Source organism: Tinamus guttatus, unplaced genomic scaffold, assembly GCF_059628265.1.
Source record: "Tinamus guttatus ecotype Peru unplaced genomic scaffold, ASM5962826v1 Tinamus_guttatus_pri_ptg000492l, whole genome shotgun sequence".
NCBI lineage: Eukaryota > Metazoa > Chordata > Aves > Tinamiformes > Tinamidae > Tinamus > Tinamus guttatus.
This window is the reverse complement of record NW_028289026.1, coordinates 169,336-195,843: the sequence shown is the minus strand read 5'-3', so window position 1 is coordinate 195,843 and position 26,508 is coordinate 169,336. Positions and strand designations below refer to the sequence as shown.

The 26,508-nt window shown below is 39.3% G+C and overlaps 1 protein-coding gene across 2 annotated transcripts in view; it reads left to right on the top strand.

Annotated features, from left to right (window-relative positions):
* Positions 1–9,390: 9,390 nt before the first annotated feature.
* Positions 9,391–26,508, top strand: part of TRPS1 (transcriptional repressor GATA binding 1) — a 165,043-nt gene continuing 147,925 nt past the window's right edge. The window contains exons 1-3 of one of the 2 annotated variants that reach the window (XM_088533291.1): positions 9,391–10,362; positions 21,617–21,803; positions 22,503–22,746. In XM_088533291.1, coding sequence (XP_088389417.1) covers positions 9,427–10,362; positions 21,617–21,803; positions 22,503–22,746 — 1,367 coding nt within the window. In that variant the 5' untranslated portion in view covers positions 9,391–9,426. Of the gene's footprint in view, positions 10,363–21,616; positions 22,747–26,508 lie in introns of both variants that reach the window. The other variant, XM_010220306.2, reaches the window with a different exon arrangement.

Genomic DNA, 26,508 nt, shown 5'->3' with positions numbered 1-26,508 from the left:
CCCACACTTCTGAGTGTGGGTTCTCTTGAGCAAGCTAAGACAAGATTCAGACTAAACAATAGGGCAACATCAGAACCTTTGAAGGTTCAGTTTGGATAGGTAGCCAAAGCCAAAGTTTGCTTTGATGTAAGCGGGCTCAACTCCGGCTGCCCTCGGTTGCCCTGTCTTACCTATATGACTTGTGTCTGAAAACCCATGCCAAGAGTTTTCCTTAAAAAAAAAAAAAAAAGAAAAGAAAAGAGAGAGAGAAAAATAAAAATAAAATCCAAAACAGAAGAGGCATTTTTTGCAAGCTCATCTTGGTTCTAACCTGACTGGAAAAATACTGCAGTAATGCCCTTTCAGGAGATGTTTTAATAAAGCTGTTGCTGTTCCAGGCTCCCTTCTTCCCCGCTTTTAGTTTTGATCCAGCTAAAATTTCAACCCTGTTTCAGCTGCTTTTTCCTCCACTACTTTGAAACTAAGTTTTTTGAACTTTTCTGGAATGCCAGCCAAAACCATCCTCTTTTTCTATTCTGTCTGCTCCCCTGCTCCCTAATAATTTTTGGTTACATTTGACTGAAGTTTTGGGCAAAGGAACTTTGATGCTTTTTCTCTAATAGTAATAACCACACATCTCCAAGTCAGTGGGGCTTTTGCCATTAGCTTCAAGGGAAAGAGGCTCAGCCCAGAATATGCTTAATGCGAAAGAACAAATGAGTGACCTGTATCCATACCTGATTGCTCTTGCCTATGAGCCGGGAGGTCACCTTCATGCCTTACTCTTCGTCTCAGCGTAGCGCCTGTGCTCGCTGCTGCCAAAACATACAGCTAAGATTCAGTTCTGAGTCATTTGCAAAATCTAAACTCTCATTGTCTTCAAAGGACATTTGGATTAAAAGAGCCCAGGTTGACTCTCTGACTGCAAAGGCATTGAAGCAGATGGGATCGCCACACCTTCTAGAGAAAGAGGTAGGAGAGGCACTGGTTGTTTGCCATAAAGACGGGAGGAATAGGAGGGATGTGACAGACCTACCGACAGCCTGCAGGATCTTCACTTGCAAGGTTGAGGGACGATGCTGCTCCATTCGACAGCAGCAAATTCAAAGTGCAGAAAATCTTCCCTTTGATCAGTTCAGTTAGACTGCAAAACTGATAGCTATGAGACCACACTGATACCAGCATTGTCATAATGTTCAAACAGATATTAGACCCTTTTATGAGAAGCAGGGATATACGGACTTACATAACAACAAATTGTGGAGCATAGGTGAGAGATATTTAAGGAACATAAGGCCTCGCACTTCAGAAAGTCAGCCACTGTCTAAGTGTGGGGGATTAGGAGGGATTTATTTTTCACAGAGCTAGATGATTCTCTATGTGTCCAGAAGCTGTTGAACCTTCTTTGAAGCATCTGGTGTTGGCCATTATCCAGGCCAGAATAAAAGGCTAAATGGACCTCTGGCCTGGTCTAATGCAGAGTGCTGTAGAACCCTGCACAGTCGAGCCACACCAAATTCATAGAAGAACCAGAAAATTCAGTGAGGATGGTGAGGCAGTGTCTCTCATAGGCGGTGACAGCACTGGCCTAAGTGAGTTATTTGATTGCAGTAAGCAAATCAGTTTGGAGTCTCTCTGCAGCACAGTAACAACAGATTGGGGAGCATGCAAAGCAGCATCAATACGTAAAAATTAAACTAACTTTAATACACAAAGCTAGATTTAGATGCAGGGCAGAGAAGCAAAGGCAGAATACTCTGTGAAAGTGTGGCCTTTTTATGTTATTTTGGAGACTAATTTACATACAAATAAAATGTCAGCTTATCTCATAACTGTCATGATAAATTGGAGCATTTAGACTTTTGCACAAGGTGCTCTTTCCGTACCTTATTAGATTACAGGATCTTGGCCTTTTGCCAAGCACTAGGCTGATGTTCTCTCCACTGAAATACATACAGGAGAGGGAAATGGCCCTGGAAGTCGAGAGAAACCAGACTCAGTCTCTTGCTAAGAACCTAGCCTGTGTGTAACCTTGAACATATTTTTGCATCTCTCTGTAGATCTTTTTATTCATCTGTAAAATGGCAGTAACAATAACTTTCCTGTTTCACCAGGTTATTTGAGGTTTATTAGGTTGTTATTTTATAGAGTATTTTTAAATGCTGGATTGGAAGCCATGGCAAAACAATCTTTGCCTTCTTAGGCACCCTTGCTGTAGGACTGGATGGCCATGGTCTGCCAGGGGTAGGAGGAAATCCTCTGTAACAAGCCCATAATAAGTGCAGAGTAGCATTTTGGAGCACCCTTAACAAACGAAGCAGTTTTGATCTCTGATTTTGGTTGGGAGGCAGCATAACGCTCCATCCCATGTGGTCTTTCCAGGCAAATCATCTTTTGACTTCTGTTTCTTCTGAAAGCGTCTGCAAGATTACCCAGACAGTGAGCTTAAAATGAAATAACTGCCTGTAAAGAGGTTCAAGCAATCTGTTTTGAAACACCACTCCTAAACTCTCTGAAATGGCCAAGTTGTCTATTTTATCCCATAGAGGGGGGTTAGATTTATACCAGTGGTTATGTGACTACTATGTGCTGTGCTCTGAAGCATATGGTAATAGAAAGGATAGTTTTGAAATAATTTAAGGTGAATTAATAAAAGATTAATTTGCTGAGAGTGGTTTGAGAGTAATGACTTTTTATGTCTGGACAGGATTTGAGATGTCCAAAGTGACACTGAGTGACATTTCTGAACATTGAGAGTGGTCAGTGTTCAGAAAATAAATTTAAATAGGAATGGGCATGACTGAATTCAGCTTTTTTTTTACGTGTCTCTTTGTTGTAAGCTTTAATGAAAAAAAATGCAGAAAGCTTTTGGTAATTGGTGATCAGTGACTGAACTGGAGAGTCTGAAAATTGAGAAGGGAGCGAAAACAACATCATTTTGCTTCAGTGCTATTTTACCAGTAAGATGTATAAGGATATTTCCTTATTTTTTCTAAATTGATTAAGCTAACATAATTTCAGTGGAGCAGGATGGTGGAATATCAACTAGATACATGTTTACCAAACAAAATGTCTGATCCTGGCAAATTTTACTGATGAGAGGAGGCCTGCCCCGCTCTAAGCCATCGCATGTGGGAAAGACTGTGCATGCAGCTTTATGGTTTGTAGGAAAAAAGTGTAGAACTTCAAAAGGGCTTTGGTTTTAGCCTGCTGGTTTTCTTGGGGCCGTGACATCACTTGTTTTACAGCCTTCTTGCATGGTGCGTCAGAAGAAAATGTTGCAAAGAGGGAGGAAGCTGTCTTGCTGAGGAGTAAGTTGCTTGTAATTAAGGTTTTTCTGCCCTCCCTTCGTTTAGGGGTTATTGTTTTCCTCACAGAAGAGTGGCTAGTGTTCCCCTTGCTGCCCAGCACAAAAAGGTGAAGACCTTTTGTCAGCTGTTTCCAGCCACGCTTGTCTGAGAACCATAAGGCAAAGCTGTGGAAGCGGTGCAGCCTGTGAGGGCTGCTAGTATCGTGTCTTGGCCAAGGAGGGTGGCTCCTGGAATCGATATACATTTATTTTTTGTTAGTTATCGTTAAAGCTTCACTAAGGAGTTGGGGAGCTCTAGCTACCCTATACTGCTCTATTCTTTGTCGTGGGTGGCTTGTGTCTAAAGTGAAGCTGGGAGCAAAATTGGAAATTCCCAGTGAGGGCAGCACAGGGCAATTTCATCTGCAATACTCGATATACTTACATATATATTTTTTATTATTATTTTGAGAAAAACTTAAATTGGGAAACATACCAGGCTTTGCACTTTGGGCTATCCTGAAGAGCTTGTTGACTTCCTTGTTGTGCGCCCAGCAGATCAGGGCCTGTCAATAGAGCCCAACACGGAGGGCTGGGCGCTGCTGAGGGGAAGGAGCCCTCCCTAAAAATAGTGTACCAGAAAACTGCCCTCTCAAGACAGGAACTCTGTAGCTTTAGAGCCTTATAGCTGCTTTACAATTGCGTAAGTGGAGCGTGGGGAAAATGTAGGGAGGAAGACTTCAGATCGCGTAGGACTTTATACACTTGGAGAGAGCCAGACACTTTGGACACTTAAAAGATTTTTTTGTCTAAAGTACAGCAGACAGTCTTTGTAGCACATTTATGTGTAATAAGATGGGTTTTGTTTTGTGTCTTGTTTTTTTGCTGTGAAAGAAAAAGAAAAAAAGGACGAGAGAGAAATTAAAACCACAGCCGTATTTTCCCAGGCGGCTATAGTGAGTATCCTGAGATCTCACATGATCAGCTGTCCTGATGGGGTGGAGTGTGGGAAGGTGTCAAAATATGTCTCTCAATTTCTTTTTTTTTTCTTAAAAGGGAAAGCCAAATGAGTGCCAAAAGCCCTGTTCTCTTCTCTAGCCCTGCAGTAACAAACTACATGAGTGTAGGTTATTAAGATGATAAGATTAAATTTTTAGCTTCTAACGTGGTATCTCAACAGCAAAGGGGAAAAAAAAAGAGATCTTGGAAAAAATTATGAAAATTAGTCTGATGGTCTCCTTTTAATAATAAGATCACTCCCAACCCCAACAGACAGTGTAGGCTGGAATTCCACAGGGCTTTTTTGTGGTCCTAATGATTTTAATAATACTTTGTGCTATGTAGCACCTTTCATTAGAGGATCACAAAGTGCTTTACAGTCACTAATTAATTAAGCCTCACAAAACTCCTGTGAGATAGGTAAGTATTAGACATATATTAAGCTGAGACACTGAGAGTTAATGATTTTTTTTGCTGCATTATTTTGGCAAAAATGATTGATGTTTATGCGCAGTATGTGCACGATATGTTTGTGTGCGGGTGTGTAATATATAAGAGTGTAAAAGTATTAATTTTACTATCCCTTAACAAAGAGGTCCTACTTGAGCATGTTGAACATAACTGTATATGTTCATTTATCGTCTTGTTACTGCAGCGTATTGATGGATAACATGACAGCGTTCAGGGACCTGTGGCTCCGTGTTTGTCATCTTTCTTGTGCATCTACTTGTGCAAGCATTAGTCAGTGGCGCATCACAAAATTCAGACCTCTTTCTAAATGTATTATTCTGTTAAAAAAAGCCCATGACTAAGACCTGGCCTAAACCTGCTGCGCAAGTGCAAGGCAGCGAGCATATTGTTGCAATAGGCTTGGGTGACAAATCATCACTTTCAATAAAAATAATGAGTGGCAACAGTGACCCATTGTGAGAGCTGCTGATCAGCAGCTAATTAGGCCTGAGAAACCACTGCTGGTCGGGATTTGTCTTTCCTCTCTATTTTGTAAGAGAAGCACGGGACTAGTAATGTGGTAATTCCTTATCCTTGAGTGATAAACTGATTTTAGGAGACGCTTCCGCCTTGCCCATCCACTGAGGTGGCAGCTGTTGGGCAGAGGAGATGTGTCCTTCAGGCAGGCAGATCGTGCTGAGTTGCCTTGTCTGGTTTTGAGGGCAGTGGTGTGCAGCTACCATTATTATTTACACATTAAAATACTTGAGGGTGATCCTATCAGGTAAAACTAACCCACGGGTTTTAAAGGTAATGGCAACCTAATGCAAATAACATACTAAAACCCCTGGATTGTAGAAACCAAGGATGAGTTCTGCAGCCTGCCCTTTGCTGGGGCCTTCTCTGACATTCCCTGGCCTCAGGAAGTCTTTTCATCCGCATCAGCCTTCGTTTGTGCTCTTTTGAAAAGATCCCTGTTTCCAGTGAAGAAGAGGTAGTGTAGTCCTGGCATCTGTTTAGCCTTGGTGTCTTTGCCAAACAGCTGACAAACTTGCTTGTCACTGTGGTGGCATTTTGGAGATGTGGATATTTGCCTGCTAACAACTGCACTAATACCACTCCACTCACTTCAAGGGGGGCTCACGGCAGCCAACAGATGATAACTTTCCAATGCAGAGTCAGGATTTGAACCAGTTGCTTGTATGTTGTTATCCCTTAGGCCCTTAGGCCAGCTCAGTTCCATACATCGCACAATACCTGGTAAGATGTGTGGATTTTTAAGGCACTTTTTTTCTCCCTACAGCTTTTATCTAGCTAGGATTCAACACTCATTTTAAACTTGCTCTGAACTACTTTTTTTTGTGAACTTCACATCTGAGATAGATAATTTCTGTTTTTTCCTGTATGTATGTGTGTGTGTGTGTGTGTGTGCACGTGTCCGCAGAGAAGAAGGGGGTAACATTGGTCCTTGGCAGAAGCAGAGAACAGTGGTCACCATTCTTTGTGTAGTGCCCAATAGATGCATGTAAAATAGGCATAATATGTTTTTAATTAAAAAAAAAAACGCATATTGTGAATGCATAATTTAGGAAGGAAAACCTTTTTTTTTGTTTTGTTTTGCAGATATACAGATCAGCTCTCAGAATGTCTTCTGTGTCTTCCGTGCATCTTCTAAGACAATTGCATTAGCCCGCCTGCTAGTTGACTAATAGAATTAATAATTGTAAAAAGCACTCTAAAGCCACATGCCTTATGAAGTCAATGCTGGGTATGATTTTACAAGTATGTGATCCATTTTTTCAAGTGAAATTGTTAACTGAAAACGTTCTTGGCACACAATAAAACATTGTGCAATCTGTTATTTGTCATAGAGATAATAATTTCAGAGTGGCTATATTCTTTCGATATCTAACTTACGACTTGTGAGGGGATGGTTTCTTCGATTTAGCAGTATTGCAAATGCAGTTTTATTTACATAATATGTCTCTGAAAAATGATGATAGTGGAATTCCAGTGGAAAAAAGAAAGCTGTGTCTTTTCTTACTGTCCCCTTTAGTGGATATCAAGCAAATAAATGACAGATGATTTTTCAAAAAATAGAGCAAAAAGGAATGAAGATACTTTTAAATTCAACTTAAGAAAGTTTTGGCATTTAAACGAATGTTATCTTCTTTCCTCTCCACTAGGCAGATATGAGATTTTTCTTCTGTTATCATATCGACCCACAGACATGTCAGGAGAACTTGAACTGAAGTATCTAGATCTGGAATACTGTCTAGTTGAACTGTATACAGTCCTCAATTTTCTTTGCTTTGCTTTGTAGGGATTTTTTTTTCTAACTCTCTTCCATCAGTTGCCATGAAGATAGCAAATTCTCTAAACTTCCTTTATCTGCAAAAAAAATCTGTAACAAAAACATTTTAAAACATTGCATATAGTCTTGTTTAATTCTGACTGAAGTAACAGCCGTGATGCTTCCTTTCCTGATTTCTGATTTTTCCTTCGCTATGCAGTCAGGCCTCCTTTCTCTCTCTTCTAACTGCCAAGAATTGTATGGTTTGGGACATGTAACCAAGTTCCAAGAAGAAAAATACAGACTTAGGTGAACACCTACCAGAGATGCTCACTAGTATTTTTAGTTTGTAACCAGGAATATTCCTGAAACCTCACAGAGAAACAGTATTGTTAAGAGGCTGAGGACAATAATATCTATGCATACCTGTATATAGATACAATATTTATATCTATATATCTTGAATAATATACTTGCGTATGTTCTTTTATTAGGCTGAGTTTGTACTGAATAGTTCTCCTATTGCAAGAGGAAATCCTTCTTTTCTCTTAGTTCTGAGTGACTTAAAGTTTCAGGAGTTATTGGGGAAAAAAAAAGTAAAATTCAGTGCATACTGGTAGGTGTGATTGACATTAAAGAGGAGAAGGCACTTGGTTCCCAAGCATGTATGCCTTCTGCAATAAGGAATCGCAGTAGGCATTTAAGAAACCTATTAAGACCACACAGAGTGTCAAAATTTATGTAATTTGAGCTGGCATTCTGTGTGAAAGCAGCCTCGCTGTAGACGATGCTTCCTGTGGATCAGCTCAACCACAAAGACAACAGAGCCAGCCCAAGACACCAGTTGAACACTTCCCCTAAGAAGTTGTCTGTTTCTATCAACATAGCATACAGTGCCCTTTCATGTGGAGCAGATGTAAATAAGAGGATGTACAGACTCCAGTTCTTTTATTTTTAACCTCCGTCCCCGGCCGTACTTCTCAATGTACGGTTTTGAGAAGGTCATTCTCAGCTTTTCAAGGCCTGGCTGTAGCAGCGTTTGGAGCGCGCCCGTGCGGCTCTCGGGTCGCCAGGTGGTCCTGCCTTCGCAGAGCCACATCCGGCGCGTCCGCGCGCCCGGCCATGGCCGGCCTGTGAAGGGAGGCTCGGCCTGCGCTCTGCCGCTCGCTCCCGTGTCTGGTCCTGCCGTCTGCTGCCACCAGGCCACACGCGCCTTGGCCAAGGGAAGCATCCCTCACTGTGCGCAGCGTTGGCAAAGATAAGAGCATAGAGAAAGTTGTAGCACATCTGCCTTCTGCCCATAGCCAGCATGTGAACACAAGCGGATCAAAGCTGATGAGGAGATCAGACCCTGAACATGCAAGTAGAGAGTGCAGGGAGCTTTCATGCTTTTCTTCCAATAATGTTGTTGAAGAGAGCTGGTGAGTCAGGATTTAGCTTTCTGTCTTGTGTGTTCTGATTATTTATCCTCCATAAGATCCCCTGTTTAGCTAAGCCCACAGTGGCAGGCTGCTTCTTTCTGTCTGACCCTTAATGCTGTCCTGTCCAAGCTTTCTTACATGGATGCCAAAAGTGTACCTGCAAATCTAGCAGCCGTGGCGCTCGCTGCAGTGAGGACTGAGCAGGGGAGGGCTGAGCGCTTCAGCTCCATGTGGATTCCAGGTGTTTTCCGGGTAGATCCCTGCTCTGCAACACTGCAATGTCAAATGTCTGGATCCAGGCCTGTAAAATTTTATTGGCAACAGGTTACTGAATATAGTTTCTCTTCGTTTGGCAAATAGAACTAATTATATGAATAATGGACTGTGGGGCCGGACTCTAGAGTTTCCGTATAATCCTGTTTGAAGTTTATGGGCAGTAGGAGGGGGAGCTTTTACTGTGGAGAAACTGATACCTGCTTAGGAGAGTTACTTTGTCTAAAGCCTCCAAGTCTGCTAAATCTGTTTCCTTCTTAATAACTTGTTTAAGTGCTCCTGACTGTGCCTTTTTAGGTGTGTTTCTGCCAAGCTGCATTGCATGTATTTGTGCAGTATACAAATATTAGAGTGAAAAGTTTATTTTCCCCTTAATGTTTTAAAATGAAGCATTTAGTTTTAATTATCTGCCATTAATTGACCATTATTTTCAGAAAAGATAGATAATGAAACCTGTGATGCGCTTACTCTGATGGAAGTGTTTTCATAGGCTTTACAGTTCTCCTTTCATTGCGGTCAGTCTCAGTGTGACTTTTTTTTTGTAAAGTTCCCATTTTCTGCATAGATAACTGAAAAAATGATGAAAATAGTCTCAAAAGTTTTATGTCTGTATACAGTTCAGAATGCTTTAGAAAGTGGGAGGCTTATAATGTTACATATGTTGAATAATTCTATAGGGATTTTTTTTGCTTCTTTTCTTTCTTTTCTTTCTTTGTTTTTTTATGGTAGATATGGTCCGGAAAAAGAACCCCCCTCTAAGAAACGTTGCTAGTGAAGGTGAGGTACAGACCCTTGAGTCTACAGGTACTGAAAGCGAAGAGTCTGGAAGGAAAAAAGAATTTCCTGCAGATCAGATGCAAGAAAACACTGACCAGGGTGATGCGGCAGAGTTAAATAACAAGGAGGAACTTTGCACGCATGTCCAAGAGCCATCTCCCAGCATTAAAAAGGACTTGAAAAGCTCAGTGCTGAGTGAAAAGGCTGGCTTCAATTATGAAAGCCACAATAAGGGAGGAAATGTTCCATCCTTCCCTCATGATGAGGTGACAGACAGAAATATGCTGGCTTTCTCATCTCCAGCTGTTGGGGGAATCTGTGAGCCCTTGAAGTCTCCTCAAAAATCAGATGCAGATGACACCCAAGATGTGATCTGTACCCCATCAGGAGATGCAGCGGAGACAAATGAGGAGCATCAGATGTCGCCAAAAGCTTCAGATGAAACAGTGCAAGTGCAAAGTGGTCAAACTGATGGCCAAGGCTCAAGCCCGGTCCCCATGGCCTCAAAAAACCCACAAGTGCCTTCAGATGGGGGTTTAAGGCTGAACAAATCAAAAGCAGATTTGTTGGTAAATGATAACCCAGATATGGCGCCTCTGTCTCCAGAGCTTCAGGACTTCAAATGCAACATCTGTGGATATGGTTACTACGGGAATGACCCCACAGATCTCATCAAACACTTCCGCAAGTACCACCTAGGACTGCACAACCGCACCAGGCAGGATGCTGAGCTCGACACTAAAATTTTGGCTCTCCACAACATGGTGCAATTCAGCCACTCCAAAGACTTCCAGAAAGTCAACCGCACTGTGCTTTCAGGGGTGCTGCAGGACATCAATTCCCAGAGGCCCGTCTTATTAAATGGGACTTATGATGTGCAGGTTTGTATTTTCCCCCATCTCCCTGCTTCTGCCACGTTCTCTCTCAGCTGCCAAGTTGCTTACTTACAGAGCATCTCCTACATACACGATGAAAATGCAGAATATAACCTGCTTACACCTTAAGAACTCTTTTGGTGTCTTTTAGCCAGTATTTTGCCAGCTTGCTGCTGACTGTGTACTACTGAAGTCGTTAAATATATATACATATACATACACACACACACATACCCAAATGTATATATATTATATGTATATCGGGATATCTGGAGTTCTACGTAGTATCTTGTGCAGAAGAGTAGTACTTGGCTTTTTGATCAGTGATATTTCTCTGTATAATCACAGTGGTAATCAATAGTAAAAGGCCTTATACAACAAACAGGCTACTTCTGAAGGAAGGATTTTCTATCATCGAAAGAAAAGAGAAAATGACAATGAAAAATAACAACCAGATAGACAAAAGACTGCAGCTGGAAATTAAAAATATAACCCTAAGTATTCAGCTGATGGGAGCTGAGATTTGGCATATTGATTCTTTATTAAGATAAAATAAATTACAAGTCCTGGCAACTCTGAAGTTGTCTAGTGCCAGAAAAACAGGATACACAATGGATATTTAAGAAATTTTAAAAGTAACAGTGACACTGCTACTTCATATTAGTGAGACTGTAAAGAAAAAAGCTATTGCCCCAGCCATTTTCTCATATAGTGCTGAAGAAACTACATTTCATATACTGCCATTAAAAAGAAAATTGTTTTACTGTAAGGAAGTAGATTCAAAGCCTTTGCATGGAGTCTGCATTAGTTTCTTAGCAATTAGCTTTGAATTAAAAAAAATCAGCAACAAAGGTTGCATGCAAAATGAGTTCAGATGTCTGTCCAGTTTCAAGAACGTGTTTGCATAGGACATGATGCCTGTCCTGGTAAAAATGACCAGACAAAACTCTAAGGTATGTTTATAAAAAAAGGCAGAAAGTGGAAAGTTTTTAACAATACTTGCAGAAGCTTTAGCTATTAGAGAGAATTTTCACAAAAGAAGTTAAAATAGCTAATACCTAATTTTAATTAAAAAGCAGAAACAGAAACACAAGTCAGGAACTTTAAGCTTTTGAAGTGATTTAACTTTTCCCCTTCTTTCAGAAACTCTACAACTTCTTTGTGGAACAGCAAATCAAACTTAAGATTGTTATTATGCCTAAAAGCTACAGTCTTTGAACTGCTGTCTTATTAAAAGATCACTTCACTGTCTTATGTCAGACACCCTCTCCTGTCATGCTGTGATTAGAAAGCAAATACGTGATTTAGTTAAAAGAGGTTGGAAATGAATAATGTCAGAATGTGAAATGATGGTTTATAATTAGCACATAGTATGATGTTAATACCTGGATTTCCTGCTATAGTTTGAGTTTGCTGACTCCAGGGACAGCATCTTAGAGCAACTGATCCGTGCTGTCAGGAAGACATTCAAACTGGAACAGCTCAGGCGTACAGTATAGAGGAATTTGAGTTTCTAAACACACTTTCATTTCCTCCAAACAATTGTTTCGTTAGGTCCTTAGTTATTTATAGGAAAGTTTATGCTTGATTAGAAGGAGCTGGACACTTTTCCTATGCAGTGTTTTCAGAAATAAAACAGATGTGTGAGCTATCTCAGTTTGAACTGATAGAAGTAGAAATAAAACAGCTGAAACTAGACTATACTTGTCTACTAAGCCCTGGCAGTAAGATACTGCAGGGAAGACAAAAAGCGATAGGAAACAGCCCATAGATAATCTACTTAAGATCAGTCTTTTCTCAGACCAAAAACATTTTCCAGAATAGAACAGACAGCCTATACAATGTTGGCAATTTATTTTAAAGAAAAAAATCGGATCTGAAAACTTAATTTTTAAGAGTGCTAATTTTCCCTGCTTGATTTGGGAAGAGAAGATTAAATAAGCTTTTGTGCCAAATGCCATACTTCATCACTTGCACACGCAGCAGATGTTGATCCAGAATATGTCAGAAGATAAGTAACTGATTAATATTTTTATGGTTTCTCCTCCCCCACTCCTGATACAGAGCAGCCTTGTGAGATTCATAAACATAGTCAAAGAACATCTGAAATTCCCCTTTGCACCCACACATGTTTATACTGCTACTACGTCCCTGTTGGAGGGGATTTTTCTCAGGCATCTGAAGGACTGGCGTCTCCTGCCGGAAAGAAGCGTTTTATTGATTAAAGCTCACGCTGAAATTGGTTCAGTCAGAGTCCTCCGTAAGAAGCAGCTGAACTGGAAGCACTGGTGTTTGTCTAAACAGCATTATCTTGGTTAGATGCTGCGCTAAAGGCAAATAATCCCTTTGTAATTAACTGGAAATAGTAGTGGACTGGGATTAAGTCTGATTTATTGATCTCATTGCACTTAACAAACTGTTCTGTTGCAGCCAGGGTGCAAGTTATTGACAGATTTACTATGTCAGGCCAGGGAGCTGGGGCCAGAGGCCAGAGGATGAAGATCAGTGATTTTGATGTGGCTCATGGTGGTTAGCTGGAGATCATGGTATATCATGATTTACACCAATGAGACGTGCTGTTGACCCCCAGTTTTTGGATCATAACAAAAACAAGAACAAACAACAACAACAAAAATGTCAGAATGCAGAAAAATCCAGTGTCTACTCTTAGATAGAAATGCAGTCCCTTTGCTTGGATGCAAGTGATGAGACATAGTTTGAGTCATGCCACTCAAGTAATGTCTGTCCTAGAAAACTTAAAAAAAAAAATCCTTAAACTATAAAGCTAAATTTTTATTATACAGCAATCAGCAGAAAATTAAGGATACATGTTCGGCTTCATATCCAGGTACAGTGAATGCTATAATCATGTTTTTTTAGCACATAAGTGGATTTGGTTAGGAATGGTGTAAATAATTCAAGCTTCCTGACCTACTGTGTAAATCCACTGTGTAGATTTCTTCTTGATTAGAATATTTAATCTGTGTCTTCTTTGAAGATGCAACATAGTTTGGAAATATCTGCTTGTATTCTGTGTTCCCATTTTCTTTCTCAGATGTGTCTAGTTCTTTGAGTTATAATAAATTCCACAGGATTTGTAAATTCACTGAGCAGTTTCTGAAGATTAACTTTCTTTCCGGTATTGGAGATTAGAAAACATTTGCTAGCACATTGCTGAATTCACTCAGAAGGTGTTATCAGCTTTGAGGCTGTTGTTGGAATGAGATTTAGGAGAGAACAATGGCCATTCATTAGTTTTTCTTCAGTTTTGGCTAACTGGGCAATCTCTCAGTTTTGTCTTGCTGGACATTTTAGCCTAAACATGACTTTGCAGAAGTGCCTAGGATTTTGGAGTTCAGGCCAGCTCTAAACAAAGACTAATTTTACTTAAAGTAAAATTTGGATGACTCAGTTAAGAGCCATGATTCTGGGAAGCATTGCTCTTCTGCTGTACGACTAAGGCTGCTTCTGTCTGGTCTAATGAGTCTTTGACGTAACATATGGAAAGGTCTAGCCAATAGGCAGGAGTCTTTTCTCTATGTTTGAATTATTGCATGAGGAGTGAGGGGGACCCCTTCAACAGGAAGGCTAGAGAGCACCATCTTCCCCATATCAGCCTATAGCTAAGTCGTTAGGACGTTGTCCAGAGGGGTAGAAGAAGTGGGCTTGAATCCTCTCTGACAGAGCAAGGAAAGGAGCCTAGTTTTCCTGTTTCCTGAACAAGTGTTCAAGCCATTAGCCTATTGTATAAAAGGGAGCATGACCCCATTTCCTGATATGTTTTAAAAGAAAACAGTGTCCTTCAAAGAATGGACAGAAATGTCTGCATTTAGGTGAGCGTTTCAGATGGCATGTCCCAGGGGAGGAGAAGTGTATTCATGCAGCCGTGAGTAAGGACGTACTGCAAGGCTCAGCAATTCTTAGGAAGACCAGAGGCAGCTCCACATTGTGTGTGTGAGCTTTGAGTAGCTTCCTGCTCAGCATGGCCGGGTCTTCTGGAGCTTATTGTCACTTACCTCCTCATCTTACGAGTCGGAATACAGATTCAGGCTCCTGTATGTAAGTATTTACTAAAAGCTTTTTTTTTTTTTTTTTTCCAATTGAGCCTTTTCTTTTGATTCTTTCCTGGTGTATGTGATAATGAAAGAATCCAAAAGTTTTTTAATTGTATTCCAGGGAGTAAAGACAAAAAGTATTACATTATTTAAGTGTCCCACAGATTAATGAAAGATTGGCAGCAGAATTTTCTGTAAAGGTTCTGACATGCAATATTTTAAGGGTTATTCTGTATTACTCAAATCCTGTGGAATATATGAATATTTTTCCATAATTTTCATAGCAGCTGAGGATACTTCTGTGTGTCCAGGTACTTGGCTGCCCAGTGTCCTAAAAAGGGGCACAAGTGCCCATGCAAGTGGAATGTGCAAAGCTCTTTCTATTTTCTCCATTATAAATCACTGCTAGACTTTCTAGTGCTGATGCAAAGCTATGTATGTGTGATTTTTAGTGCTCTTGATTTCAATATATTAAATCTGGCAGCTTTTGTGTTCTTATATTAGAAGTGTGTGACTAGTAGTCTATCTTATAATTAAAATCTGGTCTAACTAGGATTCAGCTGAATAAGGACCAGTGGTTTTATTATTAATAGGTTCTGCTTTTTATCTTCCTTTTTTTTTTATTAGCAATTTGATTGAATATGAATCTGTGAAAGTAAGGTAAGGATTAAAAAAAATAAAAAAAGAAAATCTGGAAGAGTACAGGTGTTAACAACATCTCTCCTGGTACATATCTTCCCTCTACACTAGGTGGTTTGACCTTCTTATGGATATGGAAAGAATTCTTATGGTTCTGGAAAGAATCTATACTGGAGGCATGAATAAGTACAGATCTATTAGATGTAAATCTGTTGACCAGCCACTGGTGCATATGTTCAGTCCTGATTTTTTCAGACTAAGTCACGTAGTTCTGTTTTTGAAAGTGTTTGAAATAGCGCTTGTACGAAGGCGAGCACTCGCAGGAAGGCCTGGTTCGTGTGTGAGCTGGCTGTGCTGCCAGTGCTCACTGGGGACTTCCCTCCTTGAACCGGAGGCTGTCAAGCTGTCTTGAGAGTTGCATCTGCATATGTGCATACCTGTTTATTCTGAGTTTTATTTCTGGGTAATCACCAGACTCGGAGACTGCCTTCACACTGAGAGTCACACCTCATAAACATAAGAGTCTGGGCTCTCCTTTAAATTACAGACATGAAAAAGAAAAGGTGGCAAGTGGAGAAAGGAGTGGTGGTAAAAGGTAACCAACTTTATATACACACTCATATATATGCATATATTTTAATATACTTATGTGTATATACATATAAGTGCTTATTTTATATACATACATGCATGCATAAATATTATCCAATATGTGAAAAAACATCTGTGGCCTTGTAAGCATCTGCATTCTTTATTGAATTTAGCCCATAAGTAAAGATTAATATTAATATGTGTAGAAATTATTTTTTTTATCATTTATGTGGATACATTAGCAAGTTTACTATTCACAATGATATGCAGTGATTTACAGCATGTCAGCTGCTAAATGGTAAGTGCCTGTGAACATTCATTTGCTCTCTAACAGAAATGAGCTATTTTTGCCTTCTTTCAGTGGGAAACAGTCTATCCTCAAATTAGAGTATTCATATGGGCAGTTGCTGCAGAACAACTGACGTGATGTGTATTCACAGCCTACAAAGCCAAGTTGTTTATGTGTTAATATTCCTCATCCTTATGCCAGGGATATCTGGTAGTTCATGAAGACTGGTTAATGAAGAAGGTTGGTGAGACTAGTAATAATCAAGAATATATTTAAAGATGTACTGCTAAGCTAGCCTACACAAATGTGAGGGCTCAAAAAATAAAGTTGCCAGGAAAAAAAAAAAAACAGAAAAAAAAGAAAGAGGTTAGGTTTTCTTTTGCCTCAAGATTGTGAAGCTGTGGGAGTTTACGGTAGCCAGGGTACTGTCTGGTAATTTTCTGTGTATAGAGAGAGAATATAAAGGATGGTGCTTCCTTTTGATGTAGATATTACTGTACTAGCATTAGTTAGCAAATGAAAGTCTCTATTCTGTGTTCCTTACTTTTACTGTTTTTACACATCTGGTGTCCTGGCCTTAATCTAAGTCCTGCTATTGTTCTGTTGCAGTCTTTGTTATAAAAATACCTTAGTCTGCTACATTTTGTATTCCGATGTCAAAAACACTACTGGCTTCAATGGCAACAGAATAAATCTTGAGAAGAATATAGTCATTTCAAATGAATGTGACACGATAGTCTGATTTCTTGTTTTGGTAAATACCAGTAGCCCAGAAAGCTAGGAATCTGTAGTCAGTCTTTGACTCACTTAGGCAACATGGTTCTGTCTACAGATACAGTTAATTATAGTATGGTGAATAGCTTCAAGAGTAAATATATTCTGAGGATTATCCTAGTTGTACAGGGAGAGATAGCGAGTTCTCCATAATGGAATTGAGAGAACTCGGTGGTGTTACACAAACTTTCATGAAAGCCAAGAATCTGTTCTGGCCTGCATGACATGAAGAACTTCATGAATGTTGGATGGTTAAAATGTTCTGGATGCTATATTGCACAAAGCAAATGAATAAACAAGAGCATTAGAAAATACTTTAGGATTAGAAGATTAAGAGTAATTGGCTAACACAGACTGTATGGCTCAGGAGGTTGATAAGGGATCTTGAGCCTTTCAGCTCCTGATTACCTAGAGATATAACCTAGGCAATCAAAAAAAAAAAAAAATTCCAAATTTAGAGTTTTGGTCTAATTTCTAAACGGTAGTTGCAGCAGAGGTAAAGGCAGCTTTACCCTGTTCATGTAAGTCTTAAACCTGAATCCCTTGTGCAGCTATAGGCCACTAGTTCTACTGGTGGAATTTTCTTCATGGAATAAAGGATTACAGGATCTGGCTGACGTTGTCTTCCTTGGTAATTCTTTTATTTTCTGTAAGCAGAACACTATTTTTAAACTCCTTTGGCATAATAATGATTCCAAAACTTCAAAAAGGAGGTAGGAAAAGAGAGTAGCATAGTGTTTGGATCAAGGGCAGATTAAATATGAAACACAAGTTTTTAAAAACTCAAAGTACCTATCCTAGGCCTTCTCCATCTATCTGTGCAATCATTGTTTTTGATTTGAATAATTAAGGTAATACAAATATATCTGTTGGAAACATACAGTGCAATTACACTGCTTTGTTGAAGTACTTGCCAACATGCTGTAGAAAATACATTTTGAAATGTTGTCAATTATCCTGTTATCTTTTCTTCTCTTTCTGGCTATTTTTAGGAATGTGTGCATATGTGAGGAAATAGTTTAGGTGTCTTAAGACAAAAACTTCTGTCCCTGTGGTAATTTTAGTCCTGTCTTTTGGATTTTTCCTCATTAATGATTTAACTTAAAAATCGGAGGTTCAAGTTTCAGGGAATTTTGTTTTGGAATGTATTTCAGCTAAATCTCAAATGGAGACATGGCTGTGAAGAATAATTTTTGAAGAATGTTAGTGCAGCCATCTAAAGCACAACAATGCAGAATCCTTTCTAGTAGCTGTCCTTTTCCTACACTGCATAATAATTGAGCCATGTATATGTAATAAAGGGAGAGGTTTGGGAATACTCCCCCCCATTTTTTTTTTTTTTTTAAAAAGGGTTATTTGTGCCCTTCATAAAATTTTCTCATCTAAAGTACAGAATTAGTGTGGATCAAGGCATTATAAATTCCCCTTATGCCATTTGCTTGAATGAACTTAACAGATCCAACTCTGTAGCAGTGTTTATACTTTAAATGACTTGTTGGCTACTGGTCTAACCAGAACAACTATTTCTGTGATTTTTTTCCCCCCACCAATATCTTATTCTTAAAGAGATTGATATATTCTTTATACCACCTATACCACAATGATTACAGTATTTCAGGAAGAAGTGCTTATCCCAAGATCTCACAAGAAAATGGCAGTGAAGGAAAAAAAACCTGAAGTCTCCCCAGTCCCTACAAATTTCCAATATTTTAAGTTTCTTAAAAAAAAAAAAAAAAAGGCATGTAGACATTTTTCCTCATGTGATTTTTGAAGGAGCCATTTATCTATAGGATCCTTACCTCTCCAAACTGGTCTTCTAATCAGTGCCACCAAGTATGAAAAGGAACTTTGCACTTCTACAGTCACAGTAAGACAGTTACAAATCCACTGAAGGAGTTTTGTGCCTCTTCACAGACATATGGTGGGTAACCAAAAAATCTGAAAGTCAAGCCAAGACTTGCATAAAATGCATTAATCCAAACAATTGTGCAGATGTGTAGGCTTCACTCAAATTTGTCTGGCTGAAAGATGAAGCAGCTTCAGTTTATCTCATTACTATTTTCCTTCAAGTGCTTCACCTAACTTCTTTTCGTGGAAGCCAGTTTCTTTAATTCTCTCATTCTTTATCTTAGCCATGTCTTTGTATGTAATAAGACACAACTGCATGTAATAACATAAAGATGGCCCTGTATTACCTTTCATGTACACTAATTAATAATCAATTCTATTCCAGTGCTTCAAAGATTGTATTTCCTCCCCCTCTTCCCAACCCACTATTGTAACAGACAAACAGAAATAACATGTTAATACTAAGTTCTCCTTTATCCTTCTCAGATGTAGAGGGAGATATATATTGCAAATTTGCAATGTAGGCCATTAAGCAGGATTAACAAAATTACTGAAATGTTCTAATTTACAGATATTCCATTGTATAAAATGCTAATATTAGTGTTTCTCCAGTGTTCAGGTTTGGGTTCTTTCAGAAATTTCACTGTTCAGAGTAATCAGCAATGAACAGCAACTGAAATTGTCCCTCACAATTTTTACAAGTGTCCACAGAGTGTCTGCAAAATAAGTTTGCCATCTGTAAACTCTGTGAATTGATACGTAAGAATAATGGATATATACTCATTAGAAGCATTTAAAGGTAAAGAATCTTTTCCACTTTATGAAGCAAACATAAGCAACTAAATAGATGAGCAAAACCAGATCCTTCACAACATAGGAAATCCCATGGTGTGCTGCTACTATTTTCTGTTTGCCATAATTCCATCATTGCCATCATTGCTGTTCTTAAGATGTCTTTGACATAAGTGAGGCCTTGAATATTGAATTCATGCAGTAGATGGAGGCCTCATCTGCCAGACACAATGGAGCGAGCCCAAATCCCACTACTGTCTGTGAATCAGGCTCAGTATGGTTTCTGTCTCCAGTTCTTGCTAGCCATAAAATGAATAAAACAAAGTGTCTTCTGCAGTGCAGAAGGTCTGTTAAAATATTCCTCTTCCAAAGAGAGAGTCCTTTCAAATCTTGAAACAAAATGGCATATTCATAACTTGATATTAGAACTTGAAATTCCAGTTTCAATGTAAATGTTACTGTAGTTACATCCTCGTTATTTGGCTGTCTGGCTCACCATTACCTGTTGAAATTTGTTTTCTAAACAAATGGAAATCAATTTTCAGTTTATTAGAAAGAAAAAACAATTTCAACCAGCTGATGGGAACTATGTTTTCTTTTAAAAAAAGAATCAGAGGCTGAAAAGCAGCTCATTATATCAGTGTTTAGCAGCACATTGACTCACTGTGTGTGCTCAGTTCTGATGGCACACAGTCTAGCATCTCATTCTCCAAACTAAATGGCTAAAAGGCATTTGTATTATATGCATTTAAAAATGTTTACATTTTGTGCTCTCTGTATGTCTGAGTCCTTCCGTATGGCGGGACACTGAATGAGCAGTGATCACATGCTTTCTTTGGGCACAGCTGTTGAGAAAGAGAAGAAAAATAATTGCACCACTTGCCTAACGCATTACAACTGAATCGCGTAGAAATGTAGTAATAGGCTTACTTGTTGGGAGAATGAAGATCTAACCTCTTGTGGAAATTTTATATTCTTTTTAAGGCATCTCTTGGACATAGAAACTTGAGACGTGGCATCAGGAGCTTCCACCCATGTCTTTGATTCAGAGTTGATGATGGCAAAGGCGTAGCTGGCCCTGAATTTTGGATGGGAAGAGGAGTCATTTTCTGAATGCTGTATAGCTTTTATTAATTTTTAGAAGGAGTGGTGACGTTTCCTTTTTTGGCCTCCGAGCCAGTTGTACAGGAGCAGCAAATCTCCCCCTGATGTCAGCGGGCAGGTGTGGTGCTCTCCCGGGAAGGGCGGCCGGCCTGCTCGAGACGGCCCTTCCAGTAACGTAAGCGCTGGCAGCCGCTCTGCCTTCCTGCGGACCAGTTTGCTCCCAGATCATGGGAACAGCCGAGCTACCTTTTTTCTTTCGAGTTAGTGAAGTCAGGGCCTTGGGTGTGGTACGTTGCTTTGCCACATGCCGCTTTTTCTACACTAGTTTTTCCATCTTCGTTGAGCTCTGTATATGAGAGGGAGAGATTTCCTTGGAGAACGTTTGGACTGAGTAATCGTGAGAAAATGGCCTTTTATTTCAGGCATTGGCTGCTCCAGCATTCTTAAAAGGAGTCCTGGTGGATACTGGAAATGCTTACAAGAATGTTCTTTGTAGAAAGCAAACTACTACAGTCACGTTTTTAAATTCAGTACTTTTTTGCTCATATTTTGAAAGCAAATCTTTTGGGTCATTAAGCAAGAATGCCATTAAAACACTTAAGTGCATTGATAGAAAAAGACAGAGGGCCCATTTGTTTACTCCACATCTGGTGTGCATGTACATATGCTAGGATCGATCTATATCTATATCTATCTATAGCTCTCTCTATACATATCCCAATGAAGTCTTCCAACAAAAGGTTAAAGGCTTTGGGAAATTATTATTGGATCTTCTTTCAACAGTAAGCTGAAGTTTTAACAGTAGTTAAGTGGTTTGGTGAAGGAAGAAATAGTCCTGTTCGTTAGAGAATTTTGAGTTTGAGTCATGTTGCCATGTGTTCTTCAGTTTCCCCAAACAGAAATATTTAATATTCATATGGAATATATGTTCAACTTTGTGAAACATTTCAAAATTTTCAGCTGCAAGTGCTAAATAAGTGAGTGTATAAGTATGATGTCTTGCTGCATTAGTACAAAAATACAAATGAAAATGCTGGTGGCGGTGGTGGCTGGTGAAAGAAGCTTACTTAATTAACTGCTCTTTATTTCTCTTCTGTTTTTTTTTTTTCTTTCTGTTATTTGAATAAAACTAAAGTGAAGCTAAAAGGGCCTTATTCTCTATTCACAGGTTACTTTAGGTGGAACGTTTATTGGCATTGGGCGGAAAACTCCAGATTGCCAAGGCAACACCAAGTACTTCCGCTGCAAATTCTGCAATTTCACCTACATGGGCAACTCGTCCACTGAGCTAGAGCAACACTTCTTACAGACTCACCCAAACAAAATGAAAGCAGCCCTTCCCTCCTCTGATTCTGGTAAAACTTCAGAGAAAAACTCCAATAAATCCAGTCCTACTCTTCGACCATGTGATTCTGGAGACTTGGGGAAGTGGCAAGACAGAATCACTGTAAAAGCAGGAGATGATACACCAGTTGGATATTCGGTGCCCATCAAGCCAATAGATTCCTCTAGACAAAACGGTACCGATACAACCAGTTACTACTGGTGTAAATTTTGCAGTTTCAGCTGCGAATCGTCCAGCTCACTGAAACTCTTAGAACATTACAGCAAGCAGCATGGGGGAAACCAGTCAGGAAGCCTGCACCCAGATCTGAATGATAAGCTTTCTAGGGGATCTGTCATTAACCAGAATGATCTAGCCAAAAATGCAGATGGGGAGTTAGTGACAAAGACAGAAAAGGGTGCAAGTGTGGCAAAAAAGAAAGACTTGTCTAGCAAAGGAGCAGAGGACAGCATGGTGACAAGCTACAACTGTCAGTTCTGTGACTTTAGGTACTCAAAGAGCCATGGCCCAGACGTAATAGTGGTGGGCCCACTTCTCCGTCACTATCAGCAGCTCCACAACATTCATAAATGTACCATTAAGCACTGTCAGTTCTGTCCCCGAGGCCTCTGCAGCCCAGAAAAGCACCTTGGAGAAATTACTTACCCATTTGCTTGCCGAAAAAGTAATTGTTCCCACTGTGCTCTCTTGCTTTTGCACCTGTCTCCAGGGGTGACAGGAAGCTCTAGAGTCAAACACCAGTGCCATCAGTGCTCATTCTCCACTCCCGACGTCGATGTGCTCCTGCTGCATTATGAGAATGCCCACGAAGCCCAGGCATCCGATGTCAAACAAGAAACAAATGCGCTGCAGGGGAGCGAGGGGCCGCTGACTCTCAAAGAGAACAAAGAACACTCATGTACCAAATGTGACTTTACCACCCAGGTGGAAGAGGAGATTTCCCGACACTACAGGTACGGTGCAGTTTAAAGTGATTAACAGCAGAAACCCAAACAAACAGCCCTCCCTTCGTTCCTTACTTAAGTGTCGCTGTTCCCCAAACACTGAAGAATCTGGAAATCAAAACAGGAATATGTAGAGATTTAAATCTTTATAGCTAGGGTCCAATCCAACATCCACTTTGTGTTGGAAAAACACCAGCTCAGTCAGTGGGTTTAATTATACATTGAAACCTGTGCAATGAAGAGAGAAATTTGGGTTTGTGTGTAGATGTTGCAGTTCTAGCATACCTGAGGTTTGGGCAGCTATTTTCCACTCAGAATCTTTTAGGTACTATTTTAATGTAGACTTTTTGTTTGTTTTTTAACCAGAAAGCTGGCATCTTCATTCATGGGGGAAACACAAATGGCTCACTTTCCAGGACAGACTATGAATCCTTTCATGCTCTGTAACAGTTCTTCAATGTACTACCTTTTTGTAGTATTTTCCATGCCCAAGTCCAGCAATGCAATAATTAGTTTAAGAGCATTCCACTGCTGTTTTGGTGTTGGTTTCACACTGGGAGCAGACACTCTTTTGTCTGCTGATGTCACCCCCCGAGATCCTTTTGCAGATGATTATTTTTGTGTTGCTGCTTCACAGTGTCATTCTATTTATTTTAAATGCTAATGTTCCTATTTGGAGGTGGACTAAGCCAGTCTCCTGACTCAGTCTGACACAATGTAATGATGGCAGCCAACTCCCTGTTAAACTTTTTGGGTCAGTTCCTTTGCTGTTGTAAACTGGCAGTCCAGTTTACATCAGAGGAGGATCTGGCTCTTGGAGCTGGTGAAGAGCAACAGTTATGTAGTGCTGCAAAAGCAATGTTAAATATTAGAAAATCATGCTGAATATGTTAATAGTTAAGACTAATGCGTCAACAACGACGGAAAACTCAGTATCTATCTCATCTGAAAGATCTTTGCATGGAAGCCAGCTAGCATGAAGACAAAAGAAGATGCATTTTCAAAGCTGGAGCTTTGTTAAAAGCACAAGAAACTCTGCCACGTTTAATAGATTCCAAGACATCCAAAATTAACAAAGGCAGACTGGGGCATGATACTTTAATAGAGATTAAAGCTGGGGGCATCCAAATGTTGCCCAACAGAGGGCTGCATTGGCATTGTATCAGGAGTCTATTTAAAAAAGAAAAAAAAAAGGGAAGAAACAAAAAGAGATTGCTCATCTTTAATTTGGAGCTAGAGCCCACGGAGGATTCAGGTCCCAGCATGCAGTGCCCCATTTTTGATCCAAGTGGGCCTCAGGGATGTTGTGCGGATTAATTAGTTAATGTTTGTAAACTGCTTTGAAGATGAAAAGTGGTATCTAAGTTCCAAGCATTATTACAGCAGCTTTGAGCGAGGCTGTAGAACTCCATAGGCAGCACTTTGTCCGCCGCTGGGGCATGGCACGATCTTTTTTTAGTGGTTAAATAACTGGAAGATTGAAATGGCTCCTTGACTGAAAAACACTTTTATTTCACTGCAGCTGGTAATTTAAGTTTTAACAAGCAAGCCTATTTAAAATCCTTTTTCTCCAAGAAAAGAAGAAGCCACAAGATTCAAAGCTAAGTGCCATAAGTTAGATATCTTATAGGAGTAGCTTCTTTTCAAAGTGCTTAGCACCCAACAGCAATCATAGTTGTCAAAGGGAACTGCTATGTGGGATGCGCTTTGAAAAGCAGGAGATGCATTTAAGCATTTGGAGCTAAGCTTGTTTTTCTAAAAGTAAGCTATTCTGTTTAAGACACCTGGATGACATATTTTTAAACTTTCAGGCTAGCATATTAGTGAGTGCTCTGAGGATACTGTGTAATTAAAGCAAAGTACATAATCCCCACAACTGCCACCTGCTTTCCCCATCCTACCTTGGTGCTTCCCTCTGCCTTTTATTTTGAGTTTTCTTTTCTTCTTGTGTGCTCCTGTTTTTTTCCCCCATTGTACACAGTCTTTGAAACTGCAGAAGTTGTTGAATTTTTGGTAGTTGCTTTGTCATAGCAAACACTTTAGAAAGTTTTCCTTTTCTATGCCAACATGTTCTATAGTTCTCAATATGTCAAACTGAAGTATAGGGAAAGAAAGACTCTTCTGGCATTAGAGTTGCTATTTTTGTTATTAATTAGTCCTTTTTGTTTTTAGAGCAGTTATACCTTCATAAGTTAAGCATTTCCTTTCCTTTTTTTTTTTTATACTATGAAATAAGGATATAGAGTAGTTCATATTTTTAAAAAAGCAGAAATTTGGTAGTAGTAGTAGTATTTTGGGGTTATAGCACATAGAAACATCCTGGTGGGGAACTAGTCAGTTCACATCCTACCTGGCCTTCTCTATGCCTTTATCACGCAGAGTTTATCCCAATAAAACTGCTGTGCCACATCATTACATATTTCTAATGTGTTCTAAATTATATGTGTGTGTGTGTGTGTGTACACATGTGTGTACTTACAAATACATGCAGACTATCAAACTGCAAGCACAGATCTATGATCGTTTTATTCTCCATTCTCCTATTGTAATGGAAGAGGGATCCCAAAATGTGTGCTGCCAGTGATATTGGGAGGAGCTGAACATGTCCGAATGGCAAACACGACATTAAGCATTAATGTAGCGGCAGGAAGTGTTTCTGCCATTCACATATTCAAATTTACCCTTGAAAAATCTGTCAGTGTCAGAGCTTGCTTTTGTTGCCACTTACAGATTTGATACAGATTTGAGTCCATGTATTTTTTTTCTGAATTTTTGATTACTTTCTTTTTTTTTTGTCATACACATGAGCAGTGAACTTTTTTTTTTCCACTTTGGCTCTACATCCGCAATTTCGATTTCTCTGTTAGTTAAAATAAATTTTCTCCACTGTCGTTCCCTTTCAGAAATACTGTACCTGTATTTAGTAATATTTGGAAATACTCTATCTGTATTTGGTATACTATTAGAATTTAAAAAAGAAATACTTTTCAAGCTTTCTGCCTACAGAAATGTACACTAACCTTTAATGCTCATTCAGAATTTTCCTGACATGATTATTTGAGAGCTATTCGTTTAAACTGGAAGTTAATGAATGACATTGCACTTGAGCTTTCTTGTATTTAAACTCAAATAAATCCCCAGAAGGTTTATTGGCCTACTAATTTTCTACTAATTCTGCTACTGCTCATTTGCCTTTATACCTTTGAAAAATCAGGTGTTCTTTATGTCCACGGTGAAGTTTAGTTTTTCTTCAAAGCTGTCTGTTATTCTGATGAACTGGAAGACGCCAACACTTGTAATTTAAAGAAAAATCCTACTGACTAATTGAGGAGATTTTGCACTTTGGATAGCTCACTCCAGAGATTATAAATTTTTAAAATGTCATGTTTTTAATTAAAACTGAAAGGGGCTTTTTGCAGAAGAATGTTTTTATTTCAGCGTTTTGCTAAGATGCGAGCAAATAATACATTTTTTCATATTTGGAAAAATTATAATGTTTAATGAAAATCTTCATTTGTCAAAAAAGACCTTGATAGAAAGCATTTGGTCAGTGCCAGTGAAAATTAAAAAATGATATGTGGAAAAATGCTCCAAACAATGTTCCAAAAAGAGGTGGGGTAATGACTGTGTTATTCATCAAACAATTGCAAAACATAAAAAGAAAAATAGAAAGAGTCACAAATGTAATGCAGCCTTTGGCAGTTGTGGTAGGCTTTCTGTAAGAAACAGAAATTATTTTGAAAATGTAGATGACAATATTTGCATGTGGGT